The sequence below is a fragment of the Narcine bancroftii genome, chromosome 4 (assembly GCF_036971445.1).
Source record: "Narcine bancroftii isolate sNarBan1 chromosome 4, sNarBan1.hap1, whole genome shotgun sequence".
Lineage (NCBI taxonomy): Eukaryota > Metazoa > Chordata > Chondrichthyes > Torpediniformes > Narcinidae > Narcine > Narcine bancroftii.
Genome location: NC_091472.1, coordinates 249,562,749 through 249,579,118, shown reverse-complemented (window position 1 = coordinate 249,579,118; position 16,370 = coordinate 249,562,749). Strand labels below are relative to the sequence as shown.

Genomic DNA, 16,370 nt, shown 5'->3' with positions numbered 1-16,370 from the left:
GAAGAAGAGGGGGAAAGACCAGCGCCATTTTGAGAGAGGGTCTTCTTAGCTGCGTGTGTCCGCCATTTCTACTGGATCAATCGTGTGCCTAGTGGGCTGCCACACATATCACAAACAACATAAAAGTGAGGAAATCAATAAATCATGGTATTGGTTGGTTCATTGACATTAATTTTAATTTCTGTCATTCCTTTTCCCAATAACAGTGAAAGTATTTGCACTGCATGGATTGGTGACTTGTTGAGATTCTCTCTATTCAGGGATCAAAACCAATCTGCTGGAGGAACTCAGTAGGTCATGCAGCATCAGTGGCCTACGTTTCAAGCCAAAACACTTCATCATGACTTAGAAAAATTAGTTCAGAAGCAGCGTAGAGGACAGGCTGGGAAAGATGAGACAGGAGCCCATCACAGGATTAAGGCAGAGGTGAAATACAATGGACCCCTTATGCTCTTTGCCTTCCTAACCCATCCATTCTCAATTCCCCTCTTTGATTCCATTCTCTATTTCCCCCCCCCCCCCCCCACCCCCTCGGGTTCAATCTGGTCTATCTTTTTACCACTATTCTCACCTTCTCTACTTATGAGATTCCACCAATGGTTTCTAAACACCCACCTCATTTTTTGTATTGTATAAATCTCCACCGAACCCCTTTGTTCTCCTTACCTCTCTCTCATTATGTCTGGCATCTGAGACTCCCCTGTCTATCATATTTCATCTCTGCCAGGTTGACCAATTTCGTGCGGGGCCCCTTCCCACCCTGTCCTCTTTACACTCCTTTGTATTTCCTTCCTTCAGTCCAGATGAAGGATTCTGGATTCTGCCTTGAAACATCAATCATTCTTGTTACTCCACTGACAGTTCAACCTACTGAGTTTCTCCAGCAGATTGGGTTTGATTTTCAAATTCAAGCATCTGTAGGCTCCTGTGCATCTCCATCTTGTCTGGAGTATTAGTCATGGCCATTAAATGCAGGCCTTGACAATGATGCCCACATTCCAGACCAAAAAATAAGCACATCTTTTATTGTATTTTTCATACTTGCACGTTTGTGTCCAATTTCTATCATTTATATCTATAATCAGGTCCATTTCCAACCTTTGTTTAGATTTATGAAAATCTTTCTTCTTTACTCCCCTCAAAGCTAATAAATACATAACTGATAAACTTTTTTTTGTATTTGATTTTGATATTATTGTTTCTATTTCATAGTTTTCTAATAGTAAATAGGATGTAGTTAATCTTTCTCGTAGATAAGCTTTTAATTGATATTATCCAAATAATGTATTATTTTGTATTCCATATTTAGCTTTCAATTGATCAAATGTCATTAAATATCTGCCTTGATAACAATCTTTAATAAATTTTATTCATTTTTTTGAACAGTTAATAAAATTTATATTATTCAGCATAAATGGAATCAATTTATTTTGCACCCACTAATCCATACCCCTTAACTCCCATCATTCTAACCAAATGTCGGTGTCTGTTTCTCCAGTTAATAATACTTCATTCCATTTATATAAAATGGTACAGTACAATTTCATACATCAGTTATACATTTGAAGTGCCAGTTGATGAAGTAGACAAAGACATAATAATCATGGCTTTTATTAGAAGAAACTCATGATACAATAATGAAAGACAATAGGTGCATATACAGTTATTTCCAAGGGGAGTGTCCTTAACAGTAGAGATAATGCACAGCCAATGTTAGTACAGCAAGACTCGCCAGAGGGGAGACAGGCAGCTTGGCAGACGTTCACCACAACATTACACCACAAAAGCTTAATAGATTGAAGTTAGATATTTTGGATGTGTTTTCAATGTGAACAGTATATAGGAACTTTTTTTTTATATTCTACATGGACATGCCCCATTTGAACTTTTTTGGACTAATTTAATAGATTTTCTTCAACAGGACATAGGTGTTAAGCTCGCAAGAAATCTTATGTATCAAGGATTAGTCTAGATTTAAAATTAAATAGGTTTCAAAAATAATTTTTAAAGATCGCGTTGGCAGTTGCCAGGAAATGTCTAACACTTTCATGGAAATTGGACATGGATTTGGTATTAGATAGATGGTATGGTGAAATACGAAGTTGTATACCTTTGGAAAAGATTACATATAATTTAAAGAACAAATGATCATTTTTTTGGAAAATTTGGTTTCCATATATGCAAAGAATTGGTGTTATAAGTAATTAAAATATGTTAATTGGTAGAATTTGGTATGAACTTTGTCATTCCCTGGCCTCACCTCAATTCATTTCATTTTATTTACTTTATTAAATGTTTGTGTATGCTTTTATATATAATAGAGAGAGAGAGAGATTTTGAATTGTGTTATATATTGCAGAGTAGTGTTTTATTTTACTAGACATCTCATATTTAAAAGATAATTGTATTTGTAAGTATTAGAATAAATAGGTCACAATTTATTAATTAGGTAATATCCAGTTTTTTTTTTAATTAGTCTATTTTTCTTTCTCTCATTTCTTTTCTTTGTCTCTTCTTTGGGGTTTTTCTGCATTGAAGGGAGTGGGTGAGAGGGGGGAGAAAATGATTAAAAAAAAGCATCTTGATCTTGATATATAGAATTTTCTAATTTGGTATGCAATTTTTTTGACATGAGCTAATAAAATAAAATTTGAAAACAAAACATTTTTTTTCTTTGAACAGGAGGGTATTTTACTTTTGCTTGGAAAAAGAACCAAATGTCGTTGTGAAGAAAAATCAATGATCTGTTTTCTTTCTCCCTTGACACTACCTTACTTGCTGAGTATTTCTGACATTTTTTTTTGCTTTCAAGGGAAATAGAGCATGTTAAATATCTCATCTAAAACATGAAATCTCAGAATTGCTGTATTCCTACATATTGCATTGAAGTGCAGGATTAAATAATGTGGTTGGGTCTCTCTGGAGCAATATTTATATCCAATACGTAAGAGTGCTTCACTGACCTATTGTCATCTTAGCTACTACTAAAAGTTCTCAGCAATAATTTGAAATTCTTAAGCAGATTAATTTCTAATGCTCAATACTATTCCTTGCCTGCCATCTATTTCTGTTTATGTTTAATCGCCATTGAAAAAAATTAGAACATGCATGAACAAATTATCCAAAGCGCAAAATGCTTTCCCCTTCTGTCAAGAAGAAATGAGCAATTTTATCAGTTTTTCTGAGCTGAAAACCTTCTGAGAATCAAACTATATCTTACCTTCACTGCCGACCATAAATCAGTGAATACAGGCTTTTGAGTAAATTCATAACAAAAGTGCTCCATTTTGTTTCCAGAATATACTTCTCCTTCATTTAATATTACTGCAAAAAAAAAAAAAGTTCTGTATAAAATTTCAATAATCAACCATAAAAGTAAAATTGAAATATTGTGGCATTATATTTATCTGTAAAATGCAAAGGCCTCAAATTAAATTATATTAACTATTTAATTTTGCTTCTTTATTTTTGACATTATTTCAGTGGGGGAGGTGGGAGGGAGGGAGGGAGGGAAAGGTGTAGGGCCCTCAATGAGAATGGCTAATCTAAAGGACAGTATATCCAACAATGCAGTGTTTCCTCCTAAAGCGATAGGAGTGATGCTGAAATTTTAAATGTAGACAAATTTGGGTGTAATTGCCATGCGCTGCCCAATTACACCCAATTGACCTAGAACCCTTAGCTATTGCTTTCCTAGAATCTAATGATATTAGTGGCATTTTAAGGAAGGGCACAGCCCACAAAGTTTTGTTTTATGCTGACGAGTTATTGCTTTATATTTTTAATCTTCAGACTTAATGAATAATTTGGCACCGATAAATACTAACCTTTGTAGTAGGCCGCCAAACACGCCACGCCCGAAGCAGCGACCCAACTCCAGGAGCCCTTGGCCTACGCAGCCGGCTTGAGACTTTGAAGTCGGCACCCGACTCAGCAGCACGCGACTGCAGTGCCCCACTCCGATGGGCTGGCCAGCGGCAGCCGATCGGGTGGAGCTATGGAAGCAGCCGCACCCAGGGATGAAAGGGGCTCACTGATTGGCCGCTCCCCGGAGAGCACAAAACAACCAATCCCAGGAAGCAGATCATAATGCCACCAGTCGGATGGCATGATGACATCAGAGATGGGCTTCTGAGCCCTTTATCAGCAGAGCTTCCAGCTCAATAAACCAGTGTTGAATTCTCTCCTGTAGTGTGTGTCTCTTCTTTGAGCATAAGCCCTCGAGCGGTAGCACCAACTACACCTTCCTTTTAAAATTGTAAGAAATCAATTAACCTATTTAGGTTTAACAATTACTAAAAACCATCAAAAACTGATTCAGAGAAAATTTTATCATCTTAATCAAATACGTGAGAGGGGTGTCATCAAATTGGTCGCCCCCTTTCTTTATCATTGGTTGTTCGAATCAACTCTAGGTAATATATTCATATGGAATAAAAACAGGTAAAGCCTGAAAAAGGAATAAAAATTTAGGTAATATATTAATTTTAATAAATTTTTTATACCTTTTTCAGGCTTTACCTGTTTTTATTCCTAAGTAGTGCAAGTTACGCTGAAGAAACATCACAGCCACCACGTTGGATGTCTGCAACGACTGTTTTATTCAAATCCCGCAAGCGCCCCTTTAAGGGCAGCGTGAGCTCGACCACTGCATGCACGGTGATGTCATAACGGCTGCCCAAGGCATGCGCTGGGCTGCAAGCACGAGGCAGGGAGAACGCCTGATGGCACCATCTTCTCATGGCTGCCCCACCACGCAACGGTACAACCGGGGCCGGTTCGCCACGAGAGAGTGCGCCGCCACATCCAAGTCTTTTTTTTAATTCCCTTGACTTAATCTTATCTTCTTGAATATAGAATAAACATCCTCAACTAAATAAAGTCCATTTACAAAATCTTTTTAAAAAATGGAGGTTTGCTTTATCAAACTTTAGGTTTTATTATTGGGCAGTCTATATACGAAACCTTATGTTTTGGCTATATTATAATAACTGTGAAGACTGGCCCTATGTGGATATCTCTGGAATATAATTCTGTCACAAAATTTTCTCTCATTTCTCTTCTTGGATCCTATATCACTAAATAAATTAACTAATAATCTGGTGGCTAAATATACTTTGAGTATCTAGATACAATTTAGAAAACATTTTGGTTTAATGTGATTTTCTCTCTTTAGTCCTTTTTAAAAAATTATTTCTTTAAACCTTTTATGATTGATGTAACTTTTTTTTTAAAAGAATGGTATAGATTGGGCATTAAATGTTTTAAAGATTTATTTGTCGAGGGAAGTCTCTCTTCCTTTGAGCAACTTTCAAATACTGTCTACCAAATACTCATTTTTGTTGTCATCTACAGATTAGAGATTTTTTTTTTTTAAACGATCTCAATTACATATATTTTCTAAGAGGACTGATAAGAATTTAACTGATGTAATTTTTAATCTTTCTAATAATCTAACATTTATGATATGTTGTTGGGAATGAGAGGCTCCCTCAGATAAAAAGGCCTGGGAACAGAACCTACAGCTTTGAATTCCTGAAGAAACTGGTTACATATTTTAAAAATGGTTAATAACTCTTCTTTATGCACCCACCACTCTCTCCTACAATTTAAAGTAGTTCATAGGGTTCACAAGTCAAACCATCTCATTTTTATGTGGATGTATCTCCTCATTGTGATAAATGCAACAATGGAGATGCTTCATTAAATCATATCTCTGGAGATGCCAGAAAGTTGAGAAACATTAGATTGCAGTATTTCAAACTTACTCTGCACTTTTAAAAAAGTTAATTTTAAACCAAATTCCTTAACTGCTTTATTTGGTATTGATGGAGAGTGACATAACATTAACGTCTGAGCTATATGTATGAGCTTTTATTTCTCTTATGGCCAGGTGGGCAGTGTTGCTCAGATGGAGGGACATTACTCCACCTAATCAAGCTCAATGGCTACGTGACTTCATGTCATGTTTAAATTTAGAGAAGATTAGATGCTCAATTTCTGATTTGAATTTAAAATTTCAAACACTTTGGAGACCCTTTTTGAATTACTTTTATGTAATGTTGACTAATGAGGTAATTTATCACTCTGTTAAGAATTCTGTCTTTCTTTTTTTGGCCAAATAGCTTCTTTCTTGGTCGTTGGTTTAGATTTTCCTTTTTTTAATATAACAACAATATTATCTGTTTGATTAAAATGTGAGGTACCTTGGATGTAATGATATGATTTAAGTGTAATGTATCTTTTTGAACATCTATCCGTATGTATTCTGTATTTTTGGATGTGAAATTTCAATGTTAATAAAAACACTGAAAATGTAAAAGGAAGACCTACAGCCCCGGTACATTTTTGAATGATGGGAGGAAACCAGAACACCTGGAGAAAACCCACGTAGATATGGGGAGAATGCACAAACTCCTTACAGACAGCACTGGATTCAAACCCCGGTCGCTGGCGCTGTAACAATGTCATGCTAACTGCTACACTAACCGTGCTGCCCCAGAATGAAGGCTTCCTACATTAAGGTTTAAATATACTAAGGTATTCAATTAGTCCAGAGTGCATTCGCACAAAACTTCATTTTCTTCACGCTAAAACAAAAACATGCTGGAAATCCTCAGCAGGTCAAGCAGTATCTATGAAAAATGTTAATATTTCAGGTCAAAGGTCAAAGACAAAAAGTTAAATATTCACCTGTGACATTGGACAGTATTTTTCTCCCCCTTCATTACAACATCCTGACGTGTAATTTACAACACTTCATGCTTCTGTCACCCCAGTAACTGCATAGTGAAACCCATTCACGCAGCAACCCTGGTCTGAATATATAACAGAGATTCTCTTTGCCCAATCCATTCCTCTTCCTGCAACTTAAAACTCTCTTAATATTCCATTTCCCAGTTCTGGCCCTAATGCTTAAACTGTTTCTCTATCCACAGATTCCACCTGCTAAGCGTTTCCAGCACTTTCTCTTTTTATTTTAGCTTTCTGGTATTGGTGGCCTTTTTGGCATTTTTATAATTAATTTAATTTCAAATCTGCATCATCCAGATGGAAGAGAAATCTCAATCTCCTTTTATCTGTTTTCCATGCCCACACCACCCAATCATATTTAAATAAGTTGATGTCATTGTCCACCTCCCCTATTTCTCCTCACCTGGAACTCAAAAATGCTGTACAGATTGATATTTTTCACACTTCTGAGTGAACAAAATAAAAATGATTTTCTGATTCTTGGGTTGAAGCAAAAGGGATCAATGGATTCCAAGCCTTTAGAACCTCCATATTGTGAGCTCAGCCTCATAAAACCCCCATCGTCCTATTTAAGATATTTTATTTTTTTTAAAACATCTCAGATTTGCATGAAGAACCTTATAGGTTCTTTCTGTGCTTTCATTTTTTTTTAAAAGATAAAGCTTTAATAATGTCAGCTTGAAAAATATCATTAATTTAAATATTGTGGTCATCTATAGAGTAAACATTTTCCCAATTTGCTGCAAAACATTCAGATTGTTGGACTGTATTTTTTTTTCCTTACGAACTTTCAGTAACTAGAGCAGAGTGCTGAATTAGGAAAAGTTGCTAGGCTTTGGCCAATTCCAACAAGACAGATGTTGCTGAACATCTATTAAATGTGTAAAAAAACCTTCCACCTTCAAAATACATTGCCATACCATGCAATTACTTGCACTTAAATCAGCAATTATCAGACTCAAGAAACTGATCAGAGCGTACACCCGCCAGTACCATCAGTATCAGAGAACAAGGTCAAAAGTACATGAACAAATAGATTGAAATCTGAAATGTGCAAATTTCAAGCTTTGAAGATACAATTAATTATGTAAAAAATAGCAAAAGGAGAATCATTATTTTCCAAAGATAGAGAAAATTCAGTGTTTCAACCTTAACTAGCTATGCAGTACAACCAGAAAGCTTCTCAGTTCACTGGATACACTGCACAGCATCAGGAAAAGCAAAAGATTGAGATGTCTGCTTCCTCAACAACATCATGCTCAGACGCAGTGGTCCTGGCGCGGTCCTGCACCCCGGACCTACCATAATTAATCTTGAAGTACCACGCCAACTACTTGCCAGAGAATTAACATCAGTTATATTGAGTGCAGAGTACATACTAACTGAGATGAACATGAAGCCAGTACTAGATGAACTATTCACCTTCAGCAATAACCATCCCGAGGCCACATTCATTATTGCTGGGGACTTAACCTACACCACACTCAACAGCATCTTACCTGAGTTCTACCTGAATGTCTCCTGCCACACAACACCCTGGACCAATACTGCACATCATAAAGAATGCCTACCATTCCATCCCGCACTCACACATCAGCCAGGCAGATCATCGGATTGTACTGATGCTATCTGTGTGCAAACATAAGCTGAGGAACGAGGACACAAAAGTGAACGTCATTCAATAATGGTCCAAAGAACTAGATGATTATCCTATTATATCTACTCTGGGCTAGTAGACTGGTCCATAATTAAGGATTCAGCAAACAGCCTTTATGATTACACTACCTCCATCATCACCTTCACCAGCAAGTGTTTTGAAGATTATGTGACCAAGAATACGGTAAAGGTATACCCCAATCAGAAACCATAGATCAACCAGGAAGTCAACTCACTACTGAAGGACAGATTAGAGGCATACAGTTCAGGAGAACTGGTCCCCCACAAGTTCAAGCTCTGCAAGACCATCAGAGAAGCCAAGAGATGGTATTACACCAAGTTCAAGACCAAAGAGACTAAAGCAAGGCATGCATACCATCACTGAATAGAAAACAAAGCAGCATAGAATGCAACAGAGCAACATTCTCTGATAAGATGAACGTGTTCTTTGCTTGTTTCAAACAGGGAACCAGCAGGAGGGTGACAACCACATCAGCTACTACAAGTGATGGCGCACCCATGCTCACTGCTGCTGAAGTTAGGATGGCCTTCCAGCAGCTGAATCCACAAAAAGCAATGGCCCAGACAGAGACCCAAGAAGTGTCCGGAGAGCCTGAGCAGATCAACTGGCAGATGTATTCATTGAGATCTTTAATCTATTCCTAAATCAGGCCACAGACTACACTTGTTTCACAAAGGCCATTATTATAGCACAATGGGCTGAAATTACTACCAGAAGATTTAACATCCACCATGGAGTGTTTTGAAAGGCTAATGAAGCCCCATATCAACTAGACTACCAGCAGGTCTTCACCTACTTCAATTTCCCAACCAGCCAAACAGATATATGGCAGATGCCATCTCCCTAACTCTCCTCTCAGCCCTGGAACATCAGGATGCCAGTGTCACTTGTGTTAGATAACTGCTCAATGATTACAATTCTGTCTTCAATACCATTGTCCCTAGTGAACATATTCTCAAACTTCAGGATCTAAGCCTCAGTGCTCTCCTCTGCAACTGGATCCCTGTCTTTCTGTCTACATGACACAGACTGTGAAAATGGATAACATCACACCTCAATCACAATGAATGCCAGCATGCCTCAAGGATGTGTACTCTGCCTCCTACAATCTCCTCTATGTGTGACTGTACAGCTAAATATTGTTCCAACCCCATCTTCAAATTTGCCAACTCCACCACTGTGGTTGCCCAGGTGATGATGAGACAGAATACAGGAAAAAGATTGGAAGTCTAGTGGTAAGGTCTCAAGATATCAGCTTCTCTCTCAAGGTCAATAAGACAAAGGAGGTAATCAATAATATCAGGTGGTCCTAAGGTTAAAAAAAGTAGATAGTTTCAAGTTCTTGGGAATAATGATTTCCAGAGTCCCAACCTGAGACAAACACATTGAAATGATGGTCAAGAAAGCACACCAACATCTCTACTTCTTAGAAGACCAAGGTATTTCAGCATATCCCTGCTGTCCCTCAAGATTCTACAGGTGCACCACAGCAGGCATACTTGCTGGATATATCAGTGTAGAGTAAAACACAGAAGTCTGTATACACTGTGATTACAGTAAAAACAGAAATGCTGCAGGTCCTGCAGCGTCCATAGGAGCTAAAGATATATAACTGATTATTCAAGCCTGAGCCCTTCTTAACTGGAAGAATGTATTTTTCTGTAATTTTACTATATCACACTGTGGTACAGGAGGTGCTCTGCTCAAGATTGGAAGAAACTACAGAAGGTAGTAAATGCTGCTCAGAACATTATGAAAGCCTCCCTCCCCTTTGGTAACTCCTTCCACATCTTTCGCTGCCAAGGAACACTGCCAACATATTGCAGCACCCACCACACTGCAAACATACTCTCTCCTCCCATCAAGAGCGCGAAAGCATGGACCAACAGACAGTTATTCCCTCCAGCCAACATGCTCCTGAATGAACCCTATAACAATATCATGATGTTCCTGCTCAGACCAAATTTATCTTTTTTTTCCACTGCCATCCTATCCTTAATTGTGCTCTTTACACACCACTATGAATGTTAAATATTGTAGGAGTTTAGAAACAGTTACTATTTTAATGGAACTTAGAAACAATTATAGAAGGTAGAAAAAGCAAGGAAATGGCTAAAATGTTCTTTGTGTAAAATGGCGCATGAAAAAGTAGAGACAAGATAACAGAGGAATTTAAGCAGATATAGAAATATGCACGTACACACAAAGGGCTTGTTTAATAGGGGGTGGGGAAAGGAAGTGTGAGTACGGGATAGGAGAAAGTCGGAGTCAGTCAAGAGCCAGGCGAATAGGGAAAAGTGCCAAACCAATCCAAGAAGGATAAATGTAAGAAAAATGTAAGGGGAGGTGAATTGAAAAATGTATAAAAACAAAGAAGATTCCCGCCCTCGGTGTACTTTCCCGAGGAAAGGGGAGAGTATCCAACCTTGCAATGTTGTAAATATAAATAAATGTTCTTTGTTCTCAACTTTTGTCTCGAGCACATTTTGTGAACGCGAAGGCACTTCTCACAATATAACCCGCAGAATCAGAATTTATTGTCGTGAACAAGTCATGAAATTTGGTGTTTAGTGCAAACATTCACATTATAACCATCTTACAACATTAATATACAAAATAGAATAAAAATAATAATAACAGCTCACGAAAACTAAGGCAGTGACTTTGGTTCATTGATTATTCCGGAATCTGATGGCAGTGGGGAAGAAGCTGTCCTTGTGCCACTGAGTGCTGGTCTTCAGGCTCATGTAGCAGAGTGAAGTGGTGGGGGTCTTTGAGGAGAGAGGCTGCTTTTTTAAGACACCACTGTACAAGTGTAATGTCACAACTTAGAAGGAAAAAACCCTGATGCAAAAGCAGAACCAATCCACACAAACACTTTGACTTTAGCAATAAATATTATATCTTGAGGGGGGCCCCATTTTCATATATTCTAAGAGAGAGAGAGAGAAAAGACGAACACAAAAAGAGTGTGGCTGAGGATGGGATCAAAAGGGAAAAAGCTCACAAAGCAACCAAGTTCCTCTTTCTTGCACCCATCCCTGTTTGCAGAATGACTTTCCAATAAGGATCACAGCACCAGGACTGAGCCCTTCCATGTTTCCCGGAGACATGAGCACAGTGTGGAGTGTGGAGCAGCCGCGTGCATGGACCGGGGAGGGTATTTGGGGAGGACACCCAGGCTGCTGCTCTGCAGAGACCGGTGCGCCAACACGGCCTCCTGTGGCCCTCAAGGCCCCCACCACCCCAGCGTGTTCCTCGTCACGAACAGAAGCCGGGCGATTTACCTGGGAGGAGTTTGGCTTCTCCTTCCGCGCCGGCCTGGCCGCGGGCGACCGCACTGCACAGGAGGACGGTGAGGGTGCTGCCGAGCTGCCGCGTGAGCCGCCGCATTGCACCCGCGTCGCGGTGGAGCGGCGCCGCCAGGGGACTGGGCAGGGAGCGTGCTGCAGCTTGCACTGCGCGGCGGGCGCGCACACTGACGAGCCCCACTCTTCCGCAGTCTAGTCAGGCTCCTTCGCCCCCTTTATGTCCTCCCTCACTTCCTCCCCTCACGCTTCACCCCCCATTTCCCCCTTGCACCTCCTCTCCCGAGTCCCATTTCTCTCACCCAGAGAACACCAGTCCCGAAACAGGCCCTTCATCCCATCTAGTCTCTCCCGTCCCGTCCTCTGATTCATAGCCCTCCGTGCACTTCTCTCATCCATGTACTTCTCCAAATGTTCCTCAAATGCTGAAATCCACCAAATTCTGCTGGCAGCCCATCCACACTCTCACCACCCTTCCAGAGAAGTTCCCCCTGTTATTGCCCTTAAATATTTCATAATTTAAAAAAATGTAACCCTATCTATTTGTGATGCCACTTTCCAGGTATGTATCTGAATTCCTACATCCCACTGTTCTATTGCAGTCCTCAGTGCCTTACCATTTACTGGGTAAGACCTTTCCTGGTTTGTTCTCTTAAAGTCCTGCGCCTCTGCTATATTGCAGCCCATTTGTACAGCTGTTCCAGATCTGACTGAAAACTTTGAAACCCTTCCTTGTTGTCCATCACATCCCCTATCCAAATTACCACATTATCATCCAAATCATTGATTATAGATGACAAACAACAATGAATCTAGCACTGATCCCACCCTGAGGTACATGACCTGTCACACACCTTCAGTCAGCAAGGCTATCATCTACTACCGCTTTCTGGCTTCTCCTGGAAAGCCAATGTCTAATTTACTGCCTCATCCTGGGTACTTAGCGGCTGTACCTTCTTGATCAACCTCCCCTCTGGGACCTTAACTAACATCCATGTGGACAACATCCACTGCCTTTCCTTCATCAATTTTCCTAGGAACCTTGGAAAAACTCTCTAAGATTGGACATGATCTATCTTGCAAAGCCATGTGGACTATCCCAAATCAATTATCACCTATCCAAGTACTTACTGTATATATCTGGTCTCTTGAAATACCTTCTATTAATTTACCCACTACTGATGTCAGGCTCATTGGCCTGTAATTACCTGGATTATTTTTAGAGACTTTCTTAAACAATGATGCAACATTAATGTTCCTCCAATCCTCCAGTTCCTCATCCGTGGCTGAGGATATTTTAAACACCTTTGCAAGAGCCCATGCAATTTTCAAATTAGCCTCCTTCAAGGTCCAAAGGAATATCCTGTCAGGGCCCAGGATTTATCCACCTTTACCTCAAGACAGCATGAACCGATTAATGCACAATCAATTAACCAAAAGACTGAAGTACTGGAACTGAAGGCTTTTATTAACTGGAGATAGCATCTCTTGAGTTGCTGGCTCACACTGACCCAGACTTGATCTGGGGGCAGGGTCATGGCATGACAGCCTTTATGGGGGATAAAGGGGAGTCAATGAGAGCAGGGTCAAACATATACGGTCAAGGTATTTACATAAACAAAGTGGTTTCATCATATTCACCCCCTCTTTTAAAAGAAGTCTCGGTGGGGATGTGCTGCAGTCAGGTGCCTTCATAAGTTCAGTCTGTCCGATGGCCTCCTTTGGCATTGTGACTGATGTACCTCCAATGATGTGGTGGCCTCCGTCGCTTGCGGCTGTTCCTTCCTGGCACAGTCGGGGTCCTTGGCTGGGCCAACGGGTTGGGCACGTATATACCAACTGGTGGGTTGGCTGAGGAGGTGGGGATATGAACCTGGGGCCCTGGAGAGCTGGGGAGGGGGAGGGTACCTGACTGTCTGCTGAAGGAATGGAGGGGTGGGGGGGTCCAGATGCTCCTGTACATGCCAGGTCCCGAATGGATACTGTGTTCTCTCATCTGTCCGGGAATGCCATATAGGCATACTGTGGGTTGGCGTGGAGCAACTGGACCCTCTCGACTAGTGGGTTGGACTTATGGTTGCCCTGGGGGATGTCAACCAGGTAGATAGGGTCGTTCCAGATGTTGATCTTCTGGGGAATGTAAAGAGTCTCTTGTGAGGTGTTTTGTTGGTGGCCATACACAGGAGGGACCGGATAGCATGGAGGGCCTCTGGGAGGACTTCTTGCCAGTGGGGGATGGGGAGGCCCTTGGACTTTAATGCCAGTAGTACTGCCTTCTAGTAACATTGTCAAGATATGAGAAAGTGGCCTGCAACCTGTGTTCATCCACCATCCGATCCATTTTCCTTTGGAAGATAGACACTCACAGCTTGGCAGTTACAGTCCCTTACAACCTCCTGCAGGGCCCTGATAAAGTCGTTGAATGTCTCCCTGGGTCACTGCCTGTGTGAATGGAGTATGTGGCGCGCATAGACTTTGTTCATCTGTACCTTGTCTTTTAAGATGTCCATGCTGTCTCCATAGGTTCGGCAGTCTCTGTCCATTTGGTACACCCTGTGCGCAATATACAAGAGCAGTAGGTGGAACTTACCTTCGTCGTCCTGGATCGTATCTGCAGAGGGTGAAAGGAAACTTTCAAAGCAGTGATGCCATAGAGCGAATTTGTTGGCTTCTTCAGGTTCTCTTGGATCGATTTCCAGGTGATTTCAGATACTTGTCCATGTTCCATTGAAGCAAAAATCTATCTAATAAAATCGATGCATGATCAATTAACCAAAAGACTGAAGTACTGGAACTGAAGGCTTTTATTAGCTCAAGATGGACAGCATCTCTTGAGTTGCTGGCTCACACTGACCCGGCCTCGAACTGGGGACAGGGTCGTGGCATGACAGCCTTTATGGGGGTTAAAGGGGAGAAGTCACAAGCTAGCCAGGCTTGAACATATTAGGGCAAGGTATTTACATAGACAAAGTGGTTTCACAACCTCCTCCCAACACACTCCCACACACCCGGTTTTCTCTTCCACATCTTCCTTCCACTCCTCCTGCTCATTCTGTTTTCATTTTCTTTCTCCCTGTCTCATTTCCTGTTTTTGAAAATTGTAGCAACATCAAGGTACTTCTAAGAGTGCTAATGGATCAAAAGCAGAAGCATTGTGACCTTGAATTTCATGATGCTCTTGTTTTATCCAAAAGTAAGGACTCTTGATTTGTATATAAAATCACGGGGAATGAAATATACCAGACATGGAGACTGATGTTCTTGGGATTAACTTCAGGGAAAGATTTCTTCTCATACATTCAGGACTTTCCACATTTTGGGGACATGCTGCTTGATAATGGGAGGGGTGCAATTTGTCCTCAATCCTGTATAAACCATGCCTCCCCCCACCCCATGATCTTCAGTGGTAAATTATTTTTCTTCTCTGTGCAATTACCATTGCTTTCTGTAATGGGTGTGGACAGAGGAAGATGTTGTTTGCTTGTGAGTGTATATTTGCAACATTCCCAGTATTTTACATTGTTTTGTTGTGAGTCTGGTTGGAGCCTTCCCAAAATGGAGCAGGTCCATCTTCTCCAAGGATCTGAAATCGTTACCTGATTTACTTTGTCATGATTAAGTAGGTCATGAGCATGCTTGTTTGTAAATGTCATTGTTCTATTGTTCTTGTTCTTTAGTTTTTTTGATTATATTACCTAAGTGTACCAATGAAATTGCTTTTAAGCAATACTACAGCAAATTTTAATTGATTTGCATATAGTACATAGACAAGTTTCTCTCCTCATAGCCCTGTACATTTAGTTAAGCGTTAAAGAATGTACTTCCTTTTCCTCATGTAGACTTTTAAGGGCTTAATCAATGCCATTCTTGTTTTATGCTCCCCTTAATTGACGGCTGAGTTGGCCTTATTGGTATCATAAGTAGACAACGATGCAAATTCTGAGTGCATTTACGGAAATAATTCAATATCTTGATCTCTAATTCAGGAGAGCTAAAGGGAGGTGAAACAGTTTGAAAAACCTAGAAGCCCATCTTTGAATGCCCAGTACACAAGGGAAGCAAACAAGAATGACAAAATACTCTTTGTCTTCAAAGGGTTCAGAAAGCAGGATATAGGCTGAGGGAGCCACACAGGAGATTGCAGATGATGGAATTTGAAGCCAAAAATAGTCTGTTAAGGAACTCAGTGTGTCAAGCAGCTTCAGTGAGAGATAAAGAAGATTCTGACGGAAACGTGGAGAATCTTTTCCTTCTGCACTCCGGGGTGGATATCAGGGAGGAACTCTGAGAGGCAAAGAGCCAGCAAGTCTTGCTATTTCACTTTGAAACCTCCAAAATCATCTTCCATGTCTGCTCAGGGGAGCAGGATGAGACTTCTGAAAAGCTCACAGGTGGAGCTTTGTGACCCACTGCTTAAGGAAGAGGACAACTCAGTCGTATCCTTGCAGGCAGATATATCGATGATCTACAGATTCTTCTTTACTGGTCTGTACAACAAAAAGGCCACAGACATAGCCTCCTGGACTCTTAAGTCCTCTGTTAAGATGGTCTTAGACAAAGTGAATGGAAGAAGCTGACAGGGTTCACCTGAACCATTAAGCTGAAGAAAATTTCCAGACATGACGGCTTAC

The 16,370-nt window shown here is 40.5% G+C and overlaps 1 protein-coding gene and 1 long non-coding RNA gene across 3 annotated transcripts in view; one reads left to right on the top strand and one right to left on the bottom strand.

The window, feature by feature from the left end:
• LOC138761835 (nuclear envelope integral membrane protein 1a-like) overlaps positions 1 to 11,943 on the bottom strand; it is a 35,027-nt gene extending 23,084 nt beyond the window's left edge. Inside the window, exons 1-2 of one of the 2 annotated variants that reach the window (XM_069934656.1) lie at positions 11,719 to 11,943; positions 3,221 to 3,324 (exon numbers count right to left, since the gene is read on the bottom strand). In XM_069934656.1, coding sequence (XP_069790757.1) covers positions 3,221 to 3,324; positions 11,719 to 11,824 — 210 coding nt within the window. In that variant the 5' untranslated portion in view covers positions 11,825 to 11,943. Of the gene's footprint in view, positions 1 to 3,220; positions 3,325 to 11,076; positions 11,503 to 11,718 lie in introns of those variants that run through there. The other variant, XM_069934657.1, reaches the window with a different exon arrangement.
• LOC138761836 (uncharacterized) lies at positions 11,405 to 14,517 on the top strand. Its single transcript, XR_011356541.1, has 2 exons — positions 11,405 to 11,786; positions 14,263 to 14,517. It is a non-coding gene; the product is annotated as an uncharacterized lncRNA (long non-coding RNA).
• The last annotated feature ends 1,853 nt before the right edge of the window (positions 14,518 to 16,370 follow it).